Raw genomic sequence first — 20,228 nt, forward strand, 5'->3', positions numbered from 1 at the left:
TCCCAGAAGCAGTGTTAACAATCTTCCTGAGAGGTCTTTACAAACATAGAGGGTGGAATTGCTTGTCACTGAGAACTCCAATTTTAGGTGGGTGATGGAGTCCCTCAGGGAAATAGTGGGCAGGTCAGGAAAGAAGGCTGGTATCCACCCTGCTTGCCAGGGGGTCTTGTTCAAGATGTGGAGGAGGCACTGCCAAAAATGCACCCAGCTGCAAATTGCGCCTCATGCTGGGTTCAGAAGCCATCTTCAACTCCTACAAGCAAGTGGTGGATTTGATGCAGGCAGCTAGCCTTGTCCATGGAGTAGAAGCACAGTTATTGTGTTATAGCATTGTTCCCAGAAGCAGTCATGATCCTTTGGTTTTGAGCGGAGTGGAAGGTCTAAATCAGAGACTCAGATAATTGTATGATCATATTAGATGCAAATTTTTCAACCTCCACTATCAATTCGAGAAATGTAGAACCCACTTAACAGGTAAAGCATGTGCAATGCGCAGGAAGAGGTTACCTGTGTAACAGAATATGTGTGGCATGCACATTGTGAGGAATGGGAAAGACCCACTGTGTTTTGCCAATTATGTTATATAGCTACTACAAAAGCAAAGAGAGCTTAATCACAAATTTAAATGTAACCAAAAAACACCATAGACAAACAAAAACTAAACACAGCCAAAATTAGTGTAAGGAGGACTAAACACGAAAGTTCAATGAACTTGAAAGTGAAATTCTGTATACCAACTTCACAGAAAATCCCAAAAAACCTTTATTGCCTTATGCTAACTTAGTAAATGGATCAAAGCCATCAGTCCAGACTCTCTGTGTAACCATCATGGCATTGAAACGTAGAATGACACAGAAAAGGCCAAAATACTACATGTATTTTTCTAAAACTGTTGCACATAGGTAGAGTGCACTGTATTTCCTCCTTTAAATAGTCACAGATATGACAAAACAACTGATGCCGAACTAAGTTATGAAGGGATAGAAACACCACTTAAATTGCTCAAAAAAGAAAAGGCTTTTAGAGCTGAAAGGATACCAATTCGATTCTACACAGAGTATGTGAAAGAACTTGCCCTCTTCTAGCAGCAGTGTACCCATCTCCAGAGAAGTGAAGAGTTCGTAGTTGGGGTTGTGTTGATGTGGAGGAGGAGACCAAACAGCGAGATCATCTGTCTCATCGGATTAGGGAAGGATGGGGAAGGAAGTCAGCCATGCCCTTTCAAAGGAACCATCCTGGCATTTGCCTGAAGCGATTTAGGGAAACCGCAGAAAACCTAAATCAGGATGGCCAGATGCGGGATTGAACCATCATCCTCCTGAATGTGAGTCCATTGTGCTAACCACTGCACCATTCTCATTTTAAAGATGGGTTGTCGAACAGATGCACAAAACAATAAGCCTATATCTGACATCAATCTGTTGTAGAATTTTGAAACACGTTTTATGCTCACATATTATAGTGCTTTTGGAGACAGAAAATGTCTTCTGGAGAAACCAACATAGGTTCTAGAAACAATGACTTTGTGAAACCCAGCTCACTCTGTTCATCCACAAGATTGAGAAAGCTGTAGATAACAACACCCAGATAGATGACATGTTCTTTGACTTCTGGAAGATGTTCAATACAGTTCTACAAGCCACCAAATGTACACAATAAAAGTATACAGAATATCAGATCAGCAACATGATTGGATTGAAGAGTTTTCTAGCGAACAGAACACAGCATGTCTTCCTGAACGGCAAGAAGTCTTCAGGAGTAAAAGGATCAGATGTTCCATGAGGCTATCCATGGATGATGCTGTTGTATACACAGAAGTTGAAATGCTAGAAAATAGTAGCGAAATGCAGGAGGAACTGCTACGGTCGCAGGTTCAAATCCTGCCTCGGGCATGGTTGTGTGTGATGTCCTTAGCTTAGTTAGGTTTAAGTAGTTCTAAGTCTAGGGGACTGACGACCTCAGATGTTAAGTCCCATAGTGCTTAGAGCCATTTGAACCATTTTTGACAGTTAACACCCCCCCCCCCTTCCAACAAAAACAAATGTAACATTTTATGAATACACAGACTGCAAGACCCTTCACTGTATGATTACATGATTGTTCTACAATCAATGGAAGCAGTTACTTTCAAAATGTATCTAAGAGTGTGCATACAGAATGATTTGAAGTGGAACAACCACAAAAAATTTATCCTTGGTCAGGCAGATGCCAGACTGACATTCTATGGAAGAGTCCTCAGGAAATGTAGTCAATCAATGAATGAAGCAGCATAGAAGCATATAAAACATCAATTTGACCAATATGTAAATATTGCTCACCACTCTAGTATCCACACCAGATAGGATTAATAAAGGCAAGAGAGAAGATCCAAAGAAGAGCAGCATGTTTCATTCCACGTTCATGAGTACCTGACTGCCTCCATGGGCAGACACTGCAAGACGAGTATCCTGCATCATGGTGTGGTCTACTGTTAAGTTCAAAGAGAGTATTTTCTTAATGAATGAATCAATACATTGGTTCCTCCTATGTATATCTTGTGGAAAGACCATAAAGATAAAAATTAGAGACATTTGAGACCACACGGAGGCTCATCAGCAATTGTTTGTTCTTCCTGCAAACCATAGCAACTGGAACAGGAAATGGGGGAAGTTACATTGGTACCTAAAGTACCCTCTGCCACACACTGAAAAGTGGCTTGCAGAGTATAGATGCTAGTGTAGAAAACTTGCGGTCCTGGTGCGGTGTGTTAGCTAATTCATTTACAAAATGAGCACTGACATTTTATATAGTATACCTTTAGTTTTGCATGCCTGTTTAACTTTTTGTATACTTTGGTTTTATCTGTAAAATTGGGTCTATATCTACAGTCAATTTGCAAAAAAACTCCATATTTTTATTTGAAGCTGTATGAACATGACTGTCTAATACCAACAAGATGACGAGGACATCTGCCACTGCCACCACCGCCGCTGCCACCACCTTCTGTGATACACATTATGTTGATGTTTTCTTTATTTCTCTTTGAGTTTCATACCTGATATTCTTTTCCGTAAGTTTTATATCCAATGCTCAATCATTCATTATACAAAATCACTCACTCATACAAATCACCAACAAATGACATGTGAACTGATTTCTAGTGGCTAAGAAAAAACATGTCAGCAGAAATCGAGGGTGAATTTAGAGACACTTAAAAATTTATTTAACAGGTGGGTTAATACATAAACCAAGTTCCTCTTGAATTTAATCCTACATTTCAATACTTGGACAACTGGACGATTATTTCACATGAATAAAAATCACCTCCAGTAGTATACGCAGAGCTACAGATTTAAGAAATTGCCGTATTATCTATGTACATTTTTTTGCTATGAGAATTTGAAGACACTGCTCTTACCCGCCCATTGATATACCCGTTGCTGCTAAAGGAACATTTGGATTGAGAGTCTGCACATGATGAATAACAGCTGACAGATCTTCACAGTTCGCAGCACAGTATGTTCGAGGTGTCTGGAAGATACAAACATAACTGGATTATGAGAGAATTTTTAAAAGTTCAGACTATATATTCATGATTCGGGGAACTGAAAGCAAACACTTGACTATTTCAAGAACTCTTGTCCAGTGATTAGAATAACAGTTAGATTGTATGGCCAAGAGGCAATATTTAAGCAGATTTTATAGCAACCATCATTCCCTTATTTTCCCTTGACAAATAAGGAATCTATTGTATAAATAGCTCTAATCTTGGAAATCCAGAATCATGATACTTGCTAAATATCTTTAATTACATCTACACAAAACTACATTTTGTCTGGTTATTTATGGAAATGGAGAATAAATATCTGAGCGTTTACATAGATTTGATACATTACCTGTACTTGGGCCACATTGAACTTTATTGTTATGTGGTCATCATACCTATCTGTGCAACATTTGGCAACAGAAACAATCATCAGTGTCAGGTGACTATGAGAAAAGCTGTGTGAATATGCTCTACAGTGCATGCAAAATTATGCAGAATTCTTGACCAACTACATTTATTAAATTAATAGAATAATATTCCAAATTTGTTACAAACACTGTTTCCACACTGTTTTGCACACAGTTAATATATGTAACGATTATTTTTGCTAAGAGTTAAGCTCGTAACAGGCACATTGTCTACTTTAAAGCTTGCAGTACAGATTTTTAGAACTGTAATCACTTACATTTTTTACCACAAACCTCAATTGTTCACTACAGAAAAGTCTGTATTTCACTGAGCATGATACCAATTTTGATACAGAATCTCTCAACTTCTCTGGCAGCAAGGTTCGTTCAAACACTGTATGAAATAGCAATTAGTTTTCAACGGTACTACAACAGCCCATCAGGGGAAACTAGAGTGTCATCCCAAAATTTTGCCAGGAAATGAACATACTGACCAGAAACAAGTGCATTAGTCAGAGGTGGTTTCACAACTGGATCCTGGTGACGACTGTCCTGTTAGCAGGTAGGGGCACAAGGCTGACCGTATCAGGAAATACATATGCTGGTTTGACCTTGTTTAAACATAATGTTGTGGTCTTGTCATGTAATAACACTGTGCTCTGTCTCTTCTTTTCACTATCTGGTGAGAGTCAATATATGGTGGCTAAAATGCTGGTTAGACACCATCTGCTCAAAACACTACAAAGGGCACAATTTTGCAAGTCCTGATGAATGAATATAAGTGTGGAACTATGTCTGGAGATCAGTTAAGACCAAATGTAAGCAATATGGACATGCAGATGTGCAACAAAATCTGACAGGTTAACATCAATGGCTGTGTGGCAATCACATTGACAAATTCACCAGACAAGCACAGTGGCTCATCACAAAATCAGTTCAGCTGCAAAAGCACAGAAACTGACTTTATACATTGCACAAAGGCAAACAGAACCATCTGAAGTACAGTTGTCCAATGAGTCATACAGCACCTTCAAGCAGTCACAAGTGTACAATGACATTGCTGAATCATGCCATGGCTTGATTGTCGCTTGTGGTACAATGATGGTTGGTACCACAAAACTCGAGAAATACCTCTGAATCAAACTACCGACCATGGTAGCTGAAGTGAGAAAACCAATTTGACATAAAAGGTACGGACAGTGTCTCTACTGTAATGTCTGCAACTGGCATCATTTCTGACCAGCATGTGACATGGTCTGTCATTGTCAATAAAATAATAGGAATATAGGAACTTCCCATCAGAGGGTGGCAGTGCACCGAATATATCTACGAATACATGAGCAAAACCCATAATAGTATTTGGAAAATTGCCTACATGCACATGTATGTGGTGCACTACTTTGTGTTGACAGGCAAAGCCTGCATGGGCCCTCATGTCGGACATTCTGAACACCAGGCAGCACAAAATGCTCAGTGACCAAATGTGTTGATTCTCTACCATTAGAGTGAATATGATTAATATGATTATGCAGGCTGCCAAAGGTATGACATCGAAATTCGGTTAAAGGGAACAGTTGAGGCTTTCCAGTGGATACATCACAATGGAGCTGCACTGTTAGGACCCCACACAGAAGACATGCTTTGTTGGTGGTCCACAATATTTGCATTTTTTACCGTGATAAATTAATGGTGCATTGTTCATCTTTGGCACGTTAGAGTAGAAGTTGTCTCACATTCAACTAAGCAAAAAATCCAAATTGTCTTTTGTGAGAGACTGCATGTGCCAGGTAGCTTAAATCGAAATCCTAAGATTTTAATATTTTACTGTTTGTATCGCTTTTGCATAATATTTTATTGTGTAAAACCTTGTGTAAGTCCTGATTATATAGTGTGCTTTTTCAAACATTTGCTAGTACTGCAAGAACTTCATATTATGTCATCAATTCTAAATTTAATTTTTGTTTTTTAGAAAATTTTGGCCACATTGTCCTTATTTGTGAACAGTTGTTCCCTAATTTAATTGTACAGTGTACATCTAAAGTATATCTTCAAGATTATCAATGCTGCCGAGTTCGTGTGCTTTTGTACAGTTTGATAACAATGAAAATATTCAGTTATTGACAAAATAAACAGATTGATTGTAAACAGATTGATTAAAAAAAAATCTACTCACCAAGCACTGGCAGGGGAACATGACATACAAAAGGGTTTATTTAACTTTTACAGGCTTTCGAAGCCAGTGGCTCCTCCTCCTTGCACAAGAGTTGAAGGGATGGAAGAGGGGGGAGGGAAGACTCTAGAGGTTTAGGAAAGGGATACAGTTCAGAAAAGTCACCCAGAATACTGGGTCAGGGGAGACTAACCAGACGGGATGAGAAGGAAAGACTGGTGCTTTACTCTCCTGAACTGGGGTTCTGGGTGACTTTTCAGAACTATACCACTTTCCCTGAACCTTTCCAGTCCTTTTCCTTCATCCTTCTTCCTTCCCTTTCAACTCTTCTGCCAGAAGGAGCCACTGGCTCTGAAAGCTTATAAAAGTTAAAACATTTTGTGTGCATGTTTCCTTGCCACCACTTGCTGGGTAGATTTTTTATCCATACATTTGTACAGTTTTAGTAGTAGTCTCTCTGTACAAAAAAATCTTTCTCTCAAAATTTCAGTGAATATCTATACAAATAAACATACATTTCTGAGAATTTTTGAGAGTTATGAGTGTTGTGCATAGCATATTTCTTAGTAAAAGAGACTTTGTGATACACAGTTACCATAGCATATATTATAACTAACATATCAGGGTTTATTCAGATTTCTTTTAACGGGGTACACTTTCTGCATTTTTTGTATATTAATGCTATTTTCAAGTTTGTTAATGACTATAACCTGTGAAATGGTCAGGAAATTAGCAAATTTTACACCAAATTTTTCTATTGTCATAAAATATCTCTTTTCCGTTGTTAATCACTTCAGTCCTTATAGGCAACTGGTGATGTTAGTAGCATATAGGACCATGTATTCAAATAGAATCAGCAACCTTAGTTTTCTGTTCTGTAAAATATTGCACCATACACAATGCAGTCCCACTGTATATGCTGTTCTCGGGCATGGGATGAGTTAGTCTACGTTTGTAAACAGCTGGAAATTTTCTGGACTACTTTCAAGCATTTGTACGCTTCTAAGAAAGGATACGTTGGGACGGTTACCAAGAATCATGTATGAGAGGTAGCATAGGTACCTCAAGTACTGTGGATGCTGCCTATATAGCAAATACAGGAAGGTGTGCCTTTGACTTGCATGCCAATGGTAGGTCTCTGGTGCCCTACGCATTGGAGACAGGGACCGGGGAGAACGCTAGGTGTTAAACCCATTCCCCTCAGGTCAACGAATCTGAGGTGCTGCCTTCCACTGAAACTGAGAATCACTTCACCTGATGGGGAACATGTTAACTTCCATGTCAAGGGGAGGCAAAAGCTAGAGGGTAGGGGTCTATTTATTGTCTACAGCTTAAACATCCTGTAAATAATGGAACCTCTTAGAGAAATGGCAGCAAGGGACAGAAAGGAACACATTGTGCGCTCAGTGTGTATACCTGGTGGCCCCATTCAAACAGTCAAAGAGTGTGTTCCAGCTGCCATTGAGGTAACAGGATGTAACCAACTATGGATTGTGGCAGACACTGTAAAAAAGGTTGTCAACTGTCTGGGCTCTGATGTCACAGTTGGATCATTCCAGTGGTAAGAAGAAAAGCCTAGCCTTGCTCATGGAGTTTCAACAAAGCACACAGTCTGCACTCTTGCTTCCAGAACTGATTGTGGCCCCCTGGTTCTGAATCTAGTGGAAGGGTTGTACGCAGGCATCCACAGCATAGTTGATACACATTAAAAATGTTCTTTAAAAAATTGTGAAAATCTTCTAAAAAACTTCTGGAAACAACATTACCTGTTGATAATCCTTTATTCTGAGATTACACATGACTGGTTTTGTGATATTGTAATTATACCTTCAGGTGAAAAATATAGCTAATTTAACATTAGGCATCCCAATGTTTGGATGGCATTTGACATGAGCATGGACAGTTAAAATCGATGCTAAGTAACCCAGAAAAAGAAAACCAAAATTAGTAGTTGTAGGCCATGTAAGTGAACTCTTAGAGTTGTGTTTGTAGACCAGTGCTGCAGATCTGGTGAAAACAATAAGAAGCCACATTTTGTGACCTGACTATGCCTGTAGCAGAAAGGTCGACCTTCCTGCTGCAGGCATAGTCGTGGGCACTACATGTTGCTTCTTGTTGTTTTCACTGGTTTTGCGGCACTGTTCTTCAAAAGTGACTTGCAGAGCTCAGTTACTCAGCCTACAACAAATAATTTTGGTTGTCTTCTTGCGGGTTACCACCGATTTTAACTGGCAATGCTAATGTCAAGTGCCATCTGAAATTTTGGAAACAATGCCAATTCAACGGCCTAATTGTAAATTAGATAAATTTTTCAACTTCAAATGCATTTAAAATATCATGAAATGGGCAGTGTATAATCTTAGAATGAAGGATTATTGACATCTAATGCAGTTGAATGAAAGACTTTTGAAGTGTCTTCGAGAAGCTCAAATCCCCTGAGACAGAAGTTACAAGCCAGACTGAGCACAACCCAGTATCAAGAGTGAGCATTAACTTACAATTGGATCCTTTTATCAACCACCAGACACATCCCCAGTTGTGACTGAAAACTTTTAGAAGACAACTTCAATTCACTAACGCACGAGTTCCTCTAACATACTTCTGTTACCATCATACTGTTGTGATCAATGGAGGAGACTTTATCCACCCATCAATCAATTTGAAGAATTACTGTTTCTTATATGAGAGAGGTCTGCCTCTGTAGCCGAGTGGTCAACACGACAGACCCTCGTGTGGGGTTCAATTCCCAATGCTACTAGGGATTTTTCCCTGGTGGGAGAAGTGCACCAGGGAGCAGTCTGACTTGTGGTGCCAACTGAGGAGCTACCTGATTGAGAGGTAGCAATTCCAAGGTCAGAACATGGACAATGGGTGGGAGTGTGGTGCGCTGATCCCATGCGCCTCCATACGACATCCAATGATGAGCAACTGAGGATGACAGGTTTGTTAGTTGACTACTACTTGTCTTCAGAGCCTGATCAAGGGGTTCCCTGGTTTCCTTTATGTGGGGCGCTGATGACCTCGATGTTGAGCGCCCATAAGCCCCAACACACCACCACTCCTTTATGTGAGAAGGCAATACTAACGGCTTCTTTGAAAACTACCTAGAATACATACTTTGAAACACCACTCACAATGGAAATATGTTAGATCTAATGACAGGAAACAGACTTGACGGCACTGAGGATGGCTACGCTGAAACTATTATCAGTGACCATGAGTGGTTGTTACAACAATGATTACCAAAGTGCAAAGGAAATTAAAACAAGCTGGAAGATTTATATGTTCAGCAAACTACATAAAGAGGCAGTGGCATTATATCTCAGTGAGGAACTTGAAACATTTAGCTCTGACAGAAGCATGTAGAAGAACTATGACTCAAGTTTAAAATATTAGTTAATTATGCTATCAATAGACCTGCACCTAGAAAGTCAGTTAATGATGGAGGGACCCTCCATGGGATGCAGTCATTATAAAGAAAGGAGACTACTGCATATTATATATAAAACAAAGAATGCAGTTTTAGACAGGGAGATGCTGAAGGAAACATGTTTGGTTGTCAAGAGGGCAATGCATGAAGACTTCAAAATCTACTGTAGCAGTATATTATCAAAAAATCTCATAAATCCTGTTCATATGTAAACGTTCTTAGTGGCTCACATGTCAGTGTACAGACATTCACAGACAAGATGGGAACTGAAACTGAGGTTTGCAAAATGCTAAACTCCATTTTCAAATGTGCTCTTACAAAGGAAAATTCTGGAGTACTGCCTCAGTTTAATTCTAGTACCACTGCAAAGGTGAGTGAAATAGATATTAGTGTCAGTGGCATTGAGGAGCAGTTGAAACAGTTAAAACTGAACAAAGCCCCAATGCCTCATGGAATTTCTATCAAATTCTGTAATACACTTTAAGCCAAGTTAGCTCCTCTTTTAACCATAATATATCATACATACTTCGAGCAAAAGGTCATGTTCAGTGGTTGTAAGAAAGTACAGGTCACAATCATCTACAAGAAGGGCAGCAGGAGTGAACTATTATTGACATCCATTTGCTGCAGAATCTTAGAACACATTCAGAGTTCAAATGTAATGACGTATCTTGAACAGAATGATGTCCTCCATGCCTATCAGCAAGGATTCCAAAGTAATGGATCAACTGAAACCCATTTGCAGTTTTCTCACATGAAATCCTGAAAGCCACAGGTTAAGGCAGTGAGGGAGATGCAGTATTTCTCGATTTTCAAAAGGCATCTGACTCAGCATGACACATACACTTATTATCGAAAGTACAGTTACGTGTGTAAAGCAAAATTTGTGACTGGATTGTTGAGTTTTGGTGCAGTTCACATAGCATGTTCTCTTAGATGGAGAGTCATCGACAGATGTATAAGTAACTTCATGTGTGCCCCGGGGAAGTGTGATGGGACCCTTGCAGTTCATGTTATATATTAATGACCTTGCAGACAACATTAATAGTAACCTCAGACTTTTTGTGGATGATGCATTTATCTTCAGTGACACACTGTCTGCAAAAAGCTGCTCAAATATTCATTCGAATCTTGATTCGATTTCATAGTGGCAATTTGCCTTTAATGTTCACAAATGCAAAATTTTGCACTGTACAAAACAAGAAAGCTGTAGCACCCAGTGACTACAATACCAACAAGTCTCAGTTGGAATCATACAAATATATGAGTGTAACAAAATGTAGGAATATGAAATGGAACAATAACAAGCCGAGTCATAGGTAAATGAGATGGCAGAGTTATAACCACTTGTAAAATACCAGGGAAAAAGCGATCAGTCTACAAAAGAGACTGCTTACAAAGTACAAATGCAACCTATCTTAGAATACTGCTCAAGAATGTGAGAGCCGTATCAAATAGGTCTAACAGGACATAAAGAAATTATACAAAGAAGTACAGCAAGTCTCTGACAGCACTGCCATCTCATCGGCAAACCCAAGAGTTTCTATTTCTTCTCTCCGAATTTAATTCCCATTCCAAATTTATCTTTGATTTTTGTTACTGCTTATTCAGGGGACAGACTGAATTACATTAGCGAAAGGCTAAAACCCTGCATAGCTCCCTGCTCAACTACTACTTCCCTTTCATGTCCTTCAACTTATTTCTGCAGAACTCTCACTGATTTTCCCAGAGATCAGCTTCCTTCCAACTTTTCCATTCTCCTGTAAACAATTCATGTCAGTATTTTGCAACCATGATTTAAACTGATGGTTTGATAGTATTTACTATAGTCAGCACCTGCCTTCTTTGTTCCTGAAGTCCTATGGTATATCAACTGTCTCATATTTTGCACACAGTTACAATAACTTTGTCTTGGCTGGCCCTTCCAAGTATCCCACTAATTATGAGGGAATGTCATCTGCTCCAGGGGTACTGTTTTCACTTTGAGCTTTCAGTGCTGTCAAATCCTCCTCGCAGTAACATATCTCCCATCTCATCTTTACCTAATTCTCCTTTCTCTTCTATGATGTTGTCATTATGTTCTTTTCCTTACACAGATCCTCAACACATTTCTTCCATCTTTCAACTTTCCCTCCATAGCTTAGTATTGACTTGTCATCTGAGCTGCAGCTATACGTACAGCTGCATCTCTCTCCTTCAAATGTCTCTCTAATTTATCTATAGTTGGTGTCTATCTTTCCCCTAGTTATGCATGCTTCTACAGCCTTGTATTTTTCCTATGGCCATTCCTGCTTAGCCATTTTGCACTTTCTTTGAGTATCATTTTTCTAGACATCCACATTCCCTGCTGTCGCTTCATTAGTTGCATTTTTATATTTTCTCCTTTTATCAATTAAATTCAATTATCTCCCATGTAGTCCAGGGATTTCTATTATGTTCTGTCTTTTCATCAATAGCAACTCCGGCTATCTTCTGTATTTCATCTCTCAAAGTAACTCATTAGTCTTTTATTGCAACTCTTTCCCTCATTTCAGTTCAATGTTGCCTTTATGCTCCTCCTGAAACTCAACAACCTCTGGTTCCTCCAAATTTTCCCATCTCCTTAATTTCCTATCTCTTGGATATTTCTTCAGTTTTAATTTGCAGTTCAGTTCATAACGAGCAAATTATGACCAGAATCCACACCAATCCCAGAAAATGTCTTACAATTAAAATCTGATTTTGAAATCTCTGTCTTACCTCTAAACAATCAATCCAAAAACCTTCGAGGGTCTCCAGTTCTCTTCCATGAATACAACCAACCTCCATTCACGAGTTTTCTTATGCCAAGTGTTCACAATGATTAAATTATGCCTTAATTTATTACTATTCTTAAACCAAGTGTTAGTGATAATTAAAACTATGCCCCGTGTAAAACAGATATTCCATATGCCCCGTGTAAAATAGATATTCCCCATGTTCACAGACTAAATAATCTTGTCAGAGATTGCCTCCCACAAATTAGCAGCATCTTGTGCTGCACTTATTTTGCAGAGCTTGCCAATACACAGAAAACTGATGCAGAACTGAAGCAATTCTTGCACGATACCTCCTACAGGCTTACAGATATGATCGTTAACATTCCTTGATTTGTCATTCAACTCTGTCTACATCTACATCCATACACTACCAACCACCGTTAAATACATGGCAGAAGGTACTTCCTATTATAGCTTTTCCATTCAAGTATGGAGTGCAGGAAGAATAATTGCTTAAATACCTCTGTGCACTATGTAACTAATCTAGTCCTGTTTTCAGGATCCCTACGGGAGCAATATATTGGGGTTTTTACTGTATTCCTAGATTCATCACTTAAAGTTAGTTCTTGAAAAGTTACTAAATTGGCTTTCATGGGACAGTTTGTGTCCATCATTAAGTGTTCATCAGTTCAAGTCTTTCCACATCTCCACGACACTCTCCCATGGGTCAAACAAACCTGCGACTATTTGTACAAGTTTGTTATCCTCGTAAGTACTATTTGGAATGGGTCCCACACATTTGAGCAATATTCTAGCATGACTCATTTGTTTACAAAACATCCAATCTCCAGACTGCATTTCCCTAATATTCAACCAATTTACTGAAGTCTGCCACCTGCTTACCTACCACTGAGCAAATGTGATCATTCCATTTTATACCTCTACAAATTATTACATGAAGGTATTTGTATGAGTTGACTAATTCCAGATGTGACACTTAGAGTTTGTCTCAAGAAACTACTTTGACTTGCTTTGTGAAGTGCATGATTTTACATCTATAAACATTTAAATCAAGTTTCCAAACCTTGCAGCCTTTGAAATGTTACTGAGGCCTGTCTGGAAATTTGTGCCGCTTATTTCAGATAACAGTTCTTCACATAAAACTGCATCATCTGAGAAAAATCTGGCATTATTATTACTAATATCTGCAAGGTAATTAATATACTACATGAACAGAAAAAATATCCACCAACTTCCTTGGAGCACACATGAAGTTACTTCAACATCTGGGTACGACTTTTCATCCAAGATAATGTGATTTGTGATCCCTACCAAGACATCTTCAATCCAGTCATGAACTTTTCTTGACACTCCATACGATCATACTTTTGATAATAGGCTTGTGTGTGGTATTAACTCAAATGATTTTCGGAAGTCAGAAAATACTGCGGTTACCTGACAGCCTTGATCCATGTTTTCAGGATGTCATCACAGAAAAGAGCTAGTTCACTTTAACACAAGCGGTGATTTTGGAATCTATGCTGGTTGGTCATTCCGTTCAAGTTACCTCATTACATTTGAGCACATAATATGCTCTAAGACTCATCAACAACATTTTATTTTGTCGGTACTGCCTTGCCTCCTGCCACTCCATCACCTTCCTGCTTGTAGCGTGATTCTGCTATCCCCTTCATTTTAAGTAAGGACTATAGCTTTTAGTGTGCAGTTTGTTTAAAATATGATGCAAATGATGGTGGAGAGGGTCTAAGGCAGTTGCCTTTCAGTGATAAAAATAATCTTTTTCAGCTGAGGATGTCTCTTCTAGTGGCGCGAAACAGCTCATGACTTTTATTAACAGTATTCTACAACCACTGAGGATTTTTCTGTCACAATCACCAAAAACAAATGAATGCCAGAAATATTGGCTTTTCGGACCACTTCTGCTATCCATCTTGTAGATGAGAGCAATATATGCTTACTTCCAAGCACTGGGCATGATTTTTGATTGAGAAATTTACAGCATATTATTGTTAAAAGAGCAGCTACCTCAGCTGCAAGTTCAGTATAGAATCTGATAGGAATTCCATCAGGTCTTGAAACTTCGTTCACTTGTAATGATTTCAGCTGCTTTTCATAGCACCTGACACTAATACCTGCTGTGGTATGAGAATTAAACTGGGGCAATACTTCTGGATTTTCCTTTGTAAAGAACATTTGACATTCACCACATTTTTGTCTGTAGACCTGGGCTTTGTTTTTCACCTGTTACTCAGTAGTGTCTTTATCTTTACAGTAACTGTATACTTCAAAGGGTCCCTCCCACTGTGAGTTTTCTAGGAGATACACGTCTCTCAAGAACATGGTCAACTATTGTTTTAAACTTGAGCCACTGTTCTTATACATGCTCCTCTCCAGATCAAAATGTTTCAAGTTCCTCAGAAAGATAAGACACCTCTGCCTTGTTATCTAGCTTGCTGAACATATAAATCTTTCAATATGTTTAGCTGCCCTTTGTCCTTTTAGTAGTTTCAACACGGGCATCCTCAGTGAGGTAAGATCTGTTTGATGGGTTCCAAACTATCTGTTCTTCAGAGGAGACATGTAGTAATGTTTTGCAGGCTGACTTGTCATGCCAATCACTAACAAAATTATAATCATACCAATTGATTGATAGATGACTAAAGCCTTTTTCAGTGATTGCTGTATGATAGGGGAACGTGTGTACTACTGGCGTGGTATTTCTCTAAAGCTTCCATTTGCACCTGGGGGTGAATCTGAGGATCAATAAAAGGATCCAACAATAACGTTATAGACATAGCCTATTTGTACTGAGTTTTGCACAAAAAATCTTGCGTGCAGCTTCAGTTTATATCTCAAGGGGTTTTAGTTCCTTGTCTACTGCAACAAGTACACCATCTCCAGTTTACATTAGTCAATTCTTTGAACATATGGTTAAATTTTCCTCAGCAATCTCAATGCTATCAATTTGGTTTTTAAAGCCTTTCTTTGCCTAGTATTATGTGAGTCCAACTGCTTTTTAGGATGGCTTTAAACTATGGCACTTCATTGTGAATGCTTTGATCGTTTACTACTAGAATTTTAATATTCTCACCTGTGGGAGGGGGCTGGGGGATGGAGGGGATGGCAGGGGACATTTCAATGCATCTACACAGATATTTTAGTGTATCCTACAGGTATTGTTGTCTTGACTGGACACAAAGTCATCTAATAAAAAAAAAAAAATAAATAAAAAAAAAAAAATAAAAAAAAATAAAAAAAATCTTGTGTACACACTGTCAGCCTAGGTAGTAACAGAATCTTCAGAGTTCAAAAATGGTTCAAATGGCTCTGAGCACTATGGGACTTAACTTCTGAGGTCATCAGTCCACTAGAACTCAGAACTACTTAAACCTATCTAAACTAAGGACATCACACACATCCATGCCCGAGGCAGGATTTGAACCTGCGACTGTAGCGGTCGCACGGTTCCAAACTTTAGTGCCTAGAACCGAATCTTCAGAGTCTCTGATGGAAACCTTCCACTTGATTCAGAACTGTGAAGACATGGGAACAATGATGCAGATTATGAGCAATATCTTCTCAACCTCCTCTGCGTGTTACTGGAATAACTGAAGTATGACCTCAGAGCCCAGACAACAAGCACCAACTGTTCCAAAAAGGTGTCACAATATGCAACTGATTTGTATCTTGTTTTCTCAATGGGTACCATTATTCTCTGAACATCTGAACTGCCGATGATTAACAGACCACTATCCTTCCCTGCTCATCTCCCCATGAAACAGGGCACAGCCTGTTTCCCAACAACTGATGTGTGTCTCTCTGGCTCAGTTTCAGTTTCAGTGGAAGACAGCACATGGAACTCTTTCGTTAGGGGGCCAGCTGTGACAGCCTGAGTTCTCCTTGGTTCCTGTTTCCCCTGTAGGGGGGTGAGGGGGGCTTGGCCTGTTACTGACATAGCACTTACATCCAAGTGGACAAGTACTGATAAACCCTGTACTTCATGCAGAGGAGAAAGCATCTGAGAGGACAGTACTTCAGGTACCTCTTGTGACTATGGTACATGATCCTTGGTAGCCTTAGCAAAAAAAAAAAAAAAAAAAAAAACATTTCTAGCAGCTTCCAATTGTTTGACAGTAGTCAGGGCAATTTCCAGCTACTTGGGAACATCAAATAACTCATCCTCAGCCTGACAAAAGCAAACACAGTGGGAATGCATTGTGGCTGGTGCTATATTTTACAGAACAGTAAACAAATGGCTTTAAAGTCAGCTTGTTGATCCTAATTTAATTTGTTGGTCCAAGATGCAAGTGTTACCAACTACCTTGAAGCCCTAAAGTGATTAACAGCCACTTTTGTAACTAATATTGTTGTTCAATTTATATTTCCTGAGTTAGCTCAGCTATGTATTAAAGGCTTCTTCTGCACTTTACACTGACCCATTAAAACAAGTTACTTCTTAACTGGCATTCATCCAATCACAAAAATTATACATGTTGCCAAAATAATTTTGCTATAATTATAATAATAAAGTGGTAAAGTAATGAAAAATGTCAAGAAACATAAGGATCACTTTCACCTTATGTCATAGAAAGAAGATTAAAATGAAAGTCAATGAAGACCTAAATTCTCGTTTAAAAAATTTATATAGTGACATCACCAAATAAAGATGATATCCTTGACAATGCCACACCTGTCTGTGCATGTGGTTTTTCCATTTACTTTCTAAAAAAAATAAAAAAAAGCCTTACATATAAATATTTATTCTCTTCAATGCCAATCACCAACAATTCTTTTTATAAAATAAAATATTTCTTTACTAACATTGTTGGTAGCAACAGCCTTACTTGATGGTAAAACTGATATATGAATGTGTGCCCCATCAGTGGATACAACTGAAACCTACCTTCAGTGATATACCTCCAAGACCCCGGTTATTGAACACAACTACACGCAACCCAAGTTTGTTTGCAGCTCTAACAAGTGTTTTGACATAATCTGCTTGGCTAGCTCCGGTTAAACCAGGAAGGATAATAACAATTGGTGACTTAGGGGCACAGCCATCCTCCAGCCAGTCCAAAGCCACTTGTCCACCATCACTAAGCCTCAATATTTCTCTGCAAAGAGAAACAAACCCAATAATACAACATGGTGACGTGTATAAATTATTTAAATTAATTCTTATTTTTCATGGTGTGTGTCTTATCAAGACAACAAGAAATACAATTATAATGCTTAAACTGAAGGTGTTTATAGTAACTAGTAAAAACTAACCAAGTAAAAATTAAGTTTGAGAATACAAACTGTCAATCGCTAAAGTCTCTTCAACAAATAAGCCAGAAGGAATTTGATTCACAAGTTCAAAATGACGATTCAATTCACATTTTTTTACTATGTGAAAAAGGAGGTGGTCGTTAAATGAAAATTAATGACACCCTAAAAGAGGAGTTATTGAACTCAAAAGGAATACGTCTGAAATAACCTAATTCTGTGTGTGATCCGACAATGATACCATTTCAAATTTATATGTACTGAGCAGTCAGTCTAAATGAACTGATTTGAATCTACAAATAGCCCGTTTTCTTCATGTTTTATCACACATATGCCCATTTATCAATCACGACACTTATAATACCTATGGAATGAATGATATGTTAAGTATCAGTTAGGATCAGGCTCAAGTGGTCTTCATTGAAACAATCCTTCCAATAACAGATGAAAGACCTCAAGATGTTAATGGCTGAAGTTGGCAGCATGATAGCTGAATCATTAGTGCATCTAGTCTTGTAGAGAGTGGCCATAAAACCTCTGTAGACTTTTAAGACTACAGAGTGAACCCACTTGCACTGTTCATAGTTAATGTATGATATTTGTGCATAACAGGTCTATGTATCAAAACACTCATCAGAGATGGGTCCACTATATATCACATATTATCTGAATTTATCTTTAAGTTTTGTTTTTATGACACATGCATAAAATACAGCAAAGAGCAATTAACTATGGTGTGAATGTAAAAGTTATTCTGTGCTACATGTCAAACTGCTGACATAGTCTATATAGCATTCACATTCATTGGCTGCACCAACTAACACCCTTCCCTTTAAACTTAAAACCTAGATGTTGGGCTGCACCACTGACCAGTTTGTTGCCACACTCAAGATCTAAGCTTGGTGAGGGCGGCAGTATCACACTCAGGTCAGAAATAGGATAGAGCACACCATGGATGACATATGTATAATTTATACAATAAATTCGAAGTTACACACAAAAATTGTAAATAAAAAGTCACTTTCAGTCTTTGTACATATGATTTGCATGAAGAAGCACCAAACTTTATGATAAAAACTCCACTTAACATCTCTTCAATGGTTCGGTAGTTTCAAAAATTTTATACCATGCGATTTTTACTAATGACACTACAAAAAATTAGCTTCACTCTAAACTGTGCGCGCTCTTATGACTGTATCGAAACGTACATCGTATCTGCTTTTACCGTGGGTAATCGTCAGTCTTTAGGACCTACGCCAAGACAATGTCTCGCTTTGCAACAATGTAGGTCATTCTACACAGTAACTTCAGTCCAACAGCTAAAGCGTTAAATAAAGTATATAAGTTACAAAATGTTTAAAGTAGCCCTGAACTCTGTTGGTGTTAATGACATGATATATAATGGAATTACGATCAGCTGTGACAACGCAAAAATTGAAATATTGGCTCACCTTCTGTAGAGAATTTCGGGAAGAAGTTGTGATCGCAGTAAGCTAGCCAAAACAGTTTGCGCTCGCGATTCGAAACACCATAATGTAGGCCAGAATTTTTCCTTCAATATAGGAACGTTATCTTCCAAAAATTGTCTGAACTTGCCGGGAGCACATGCTATGGTTGGTAGCTATAAAAAAAAAAAAATCAGAATTGTTTTAAAACTACACTTCTATTCGAAAAATCGCTAGTATATCTTTCATTAAACTTACTTTCACGGCATCGCGCAAGTAATATAAGAAGAACACTGTCCCAAAGCAGGCGCCCACATACCACCTTGGAACAACAGACAAGATATCCAACGGTGTCAGCACCCACTCCATATCAAATGTTACGACCGCCAATCGCCAACTAACACCGGTCTGTAGATCGTCTCTCCACTATATTACGGCGCTGTTGCTGACACCGCGCGTAGCGGCTGAGTGGAACTAGATAAAACGTCGCTGCTATCGCCGATGTGTAAAGCGTCCTGTTTTATTATTTTGTGAATGGGGTGTCCTTGGCAGTTAATACATTCGGACGGGAAATTGATGTTATCATGCCGTTCAATGCTTGGATTCAAGAATAAAGTGCCAGACCATTATTTTGCTCTTTGTGCGATTCCATGGCGAATTACATCTCATTAATTTCACTCATTGAATTTGTCGATGATTCATCAATTGCGTAATGTGGACAGGTTACGCCCCTACTTGACATATCCGACAAAGAGAATAGAAACACATGCCAAAGATATAAAAGTCAAGCCGACAGACTGGAGACTCCAAAGAGAGAATCCCACCTCTTTGCCATTTATGTAAATGCTTGGTTCGACATCAAAAAGAAAATAGGTATTAAGAAAACTGATTTCGGAAAAGTGGCTCCAATGGACTGTTTACATTCGTGATAAATGAACAGAAAAAATACCATTAAAATAATAATATGCAGAACTGATTTTTCGTAAACTTATTAATGTTATCATCTAAAAACACAGGTTTCTGATTGCAAAAATGGAAATGTGCAGAAACAGTTATTTGAATTCTAATAGAAGCTATAATAAATGCATTAAAAAAAAGAAACTCGTTATATGTCATATTTCTGTAGATATATAAAGTTTTCGTCATAACCACCACAACCAGCACTAATTGAAAATCTTGGAAGATATGACATGCACGGGCACGCAGCGTAATAAATACAATTA

General features: G+C 38.5%; 1 protein-coding gene across 3 annotated transcripts in view; it reads right to left on the minus strand.

Moving 5' to 3' along the window:
* Positions 1–19,755, minus strand: part of LOC126180574 (phospholipase ABHD3) — an 87,089-nt gene extending 67,334 nt beyond the window's left edge. For all 3 annotated transcript variants that reach the window (XR_007536689.1, XR_007536688.1, XM_049924705.1), the window contains exons 1-4: positions 19,264–19,755; positions 19,012–19,181; positions 17,196–17,406; positions 3,398–3,510 (exon numbers count right to left, since the gene is read on the minus strand). Coding sequence is in view for 1 of the 3 variants with exons in the window: in XM_049924705.1 (XP_049780662.1) it covers positions 3,398–3,510; positions 17,196–17,406; positions 19,012–19,181; positions 19,264–19,374 (605 nt within the window). In the remaining 2 variants the exon portion in view is untranslated. The remainder of the gene's footprint in view (positions 1–3,397; positions 3,511–17,195; positions 17,407–19,011; positions 19,182–19,263) is intronic.
* Between the last annotated feature and the right edge of the window lie 473 nt (positions 19,756–20,228).

This window comes from Schistocerca cancellata, chromosome 1, assembly GCF_023864275.1.
Source record: "Schistocerca cancellata isolate TAMUIC-IGC-003103 chromosome 1, iqSchCanc2.1, whole genome shotgun sequence".
NCBI lineage: Eukaryota > Metazoa > Arthropoda > Insecta > Orthoptera > Acrididae > Schistocerca > Schistocerca cancellata.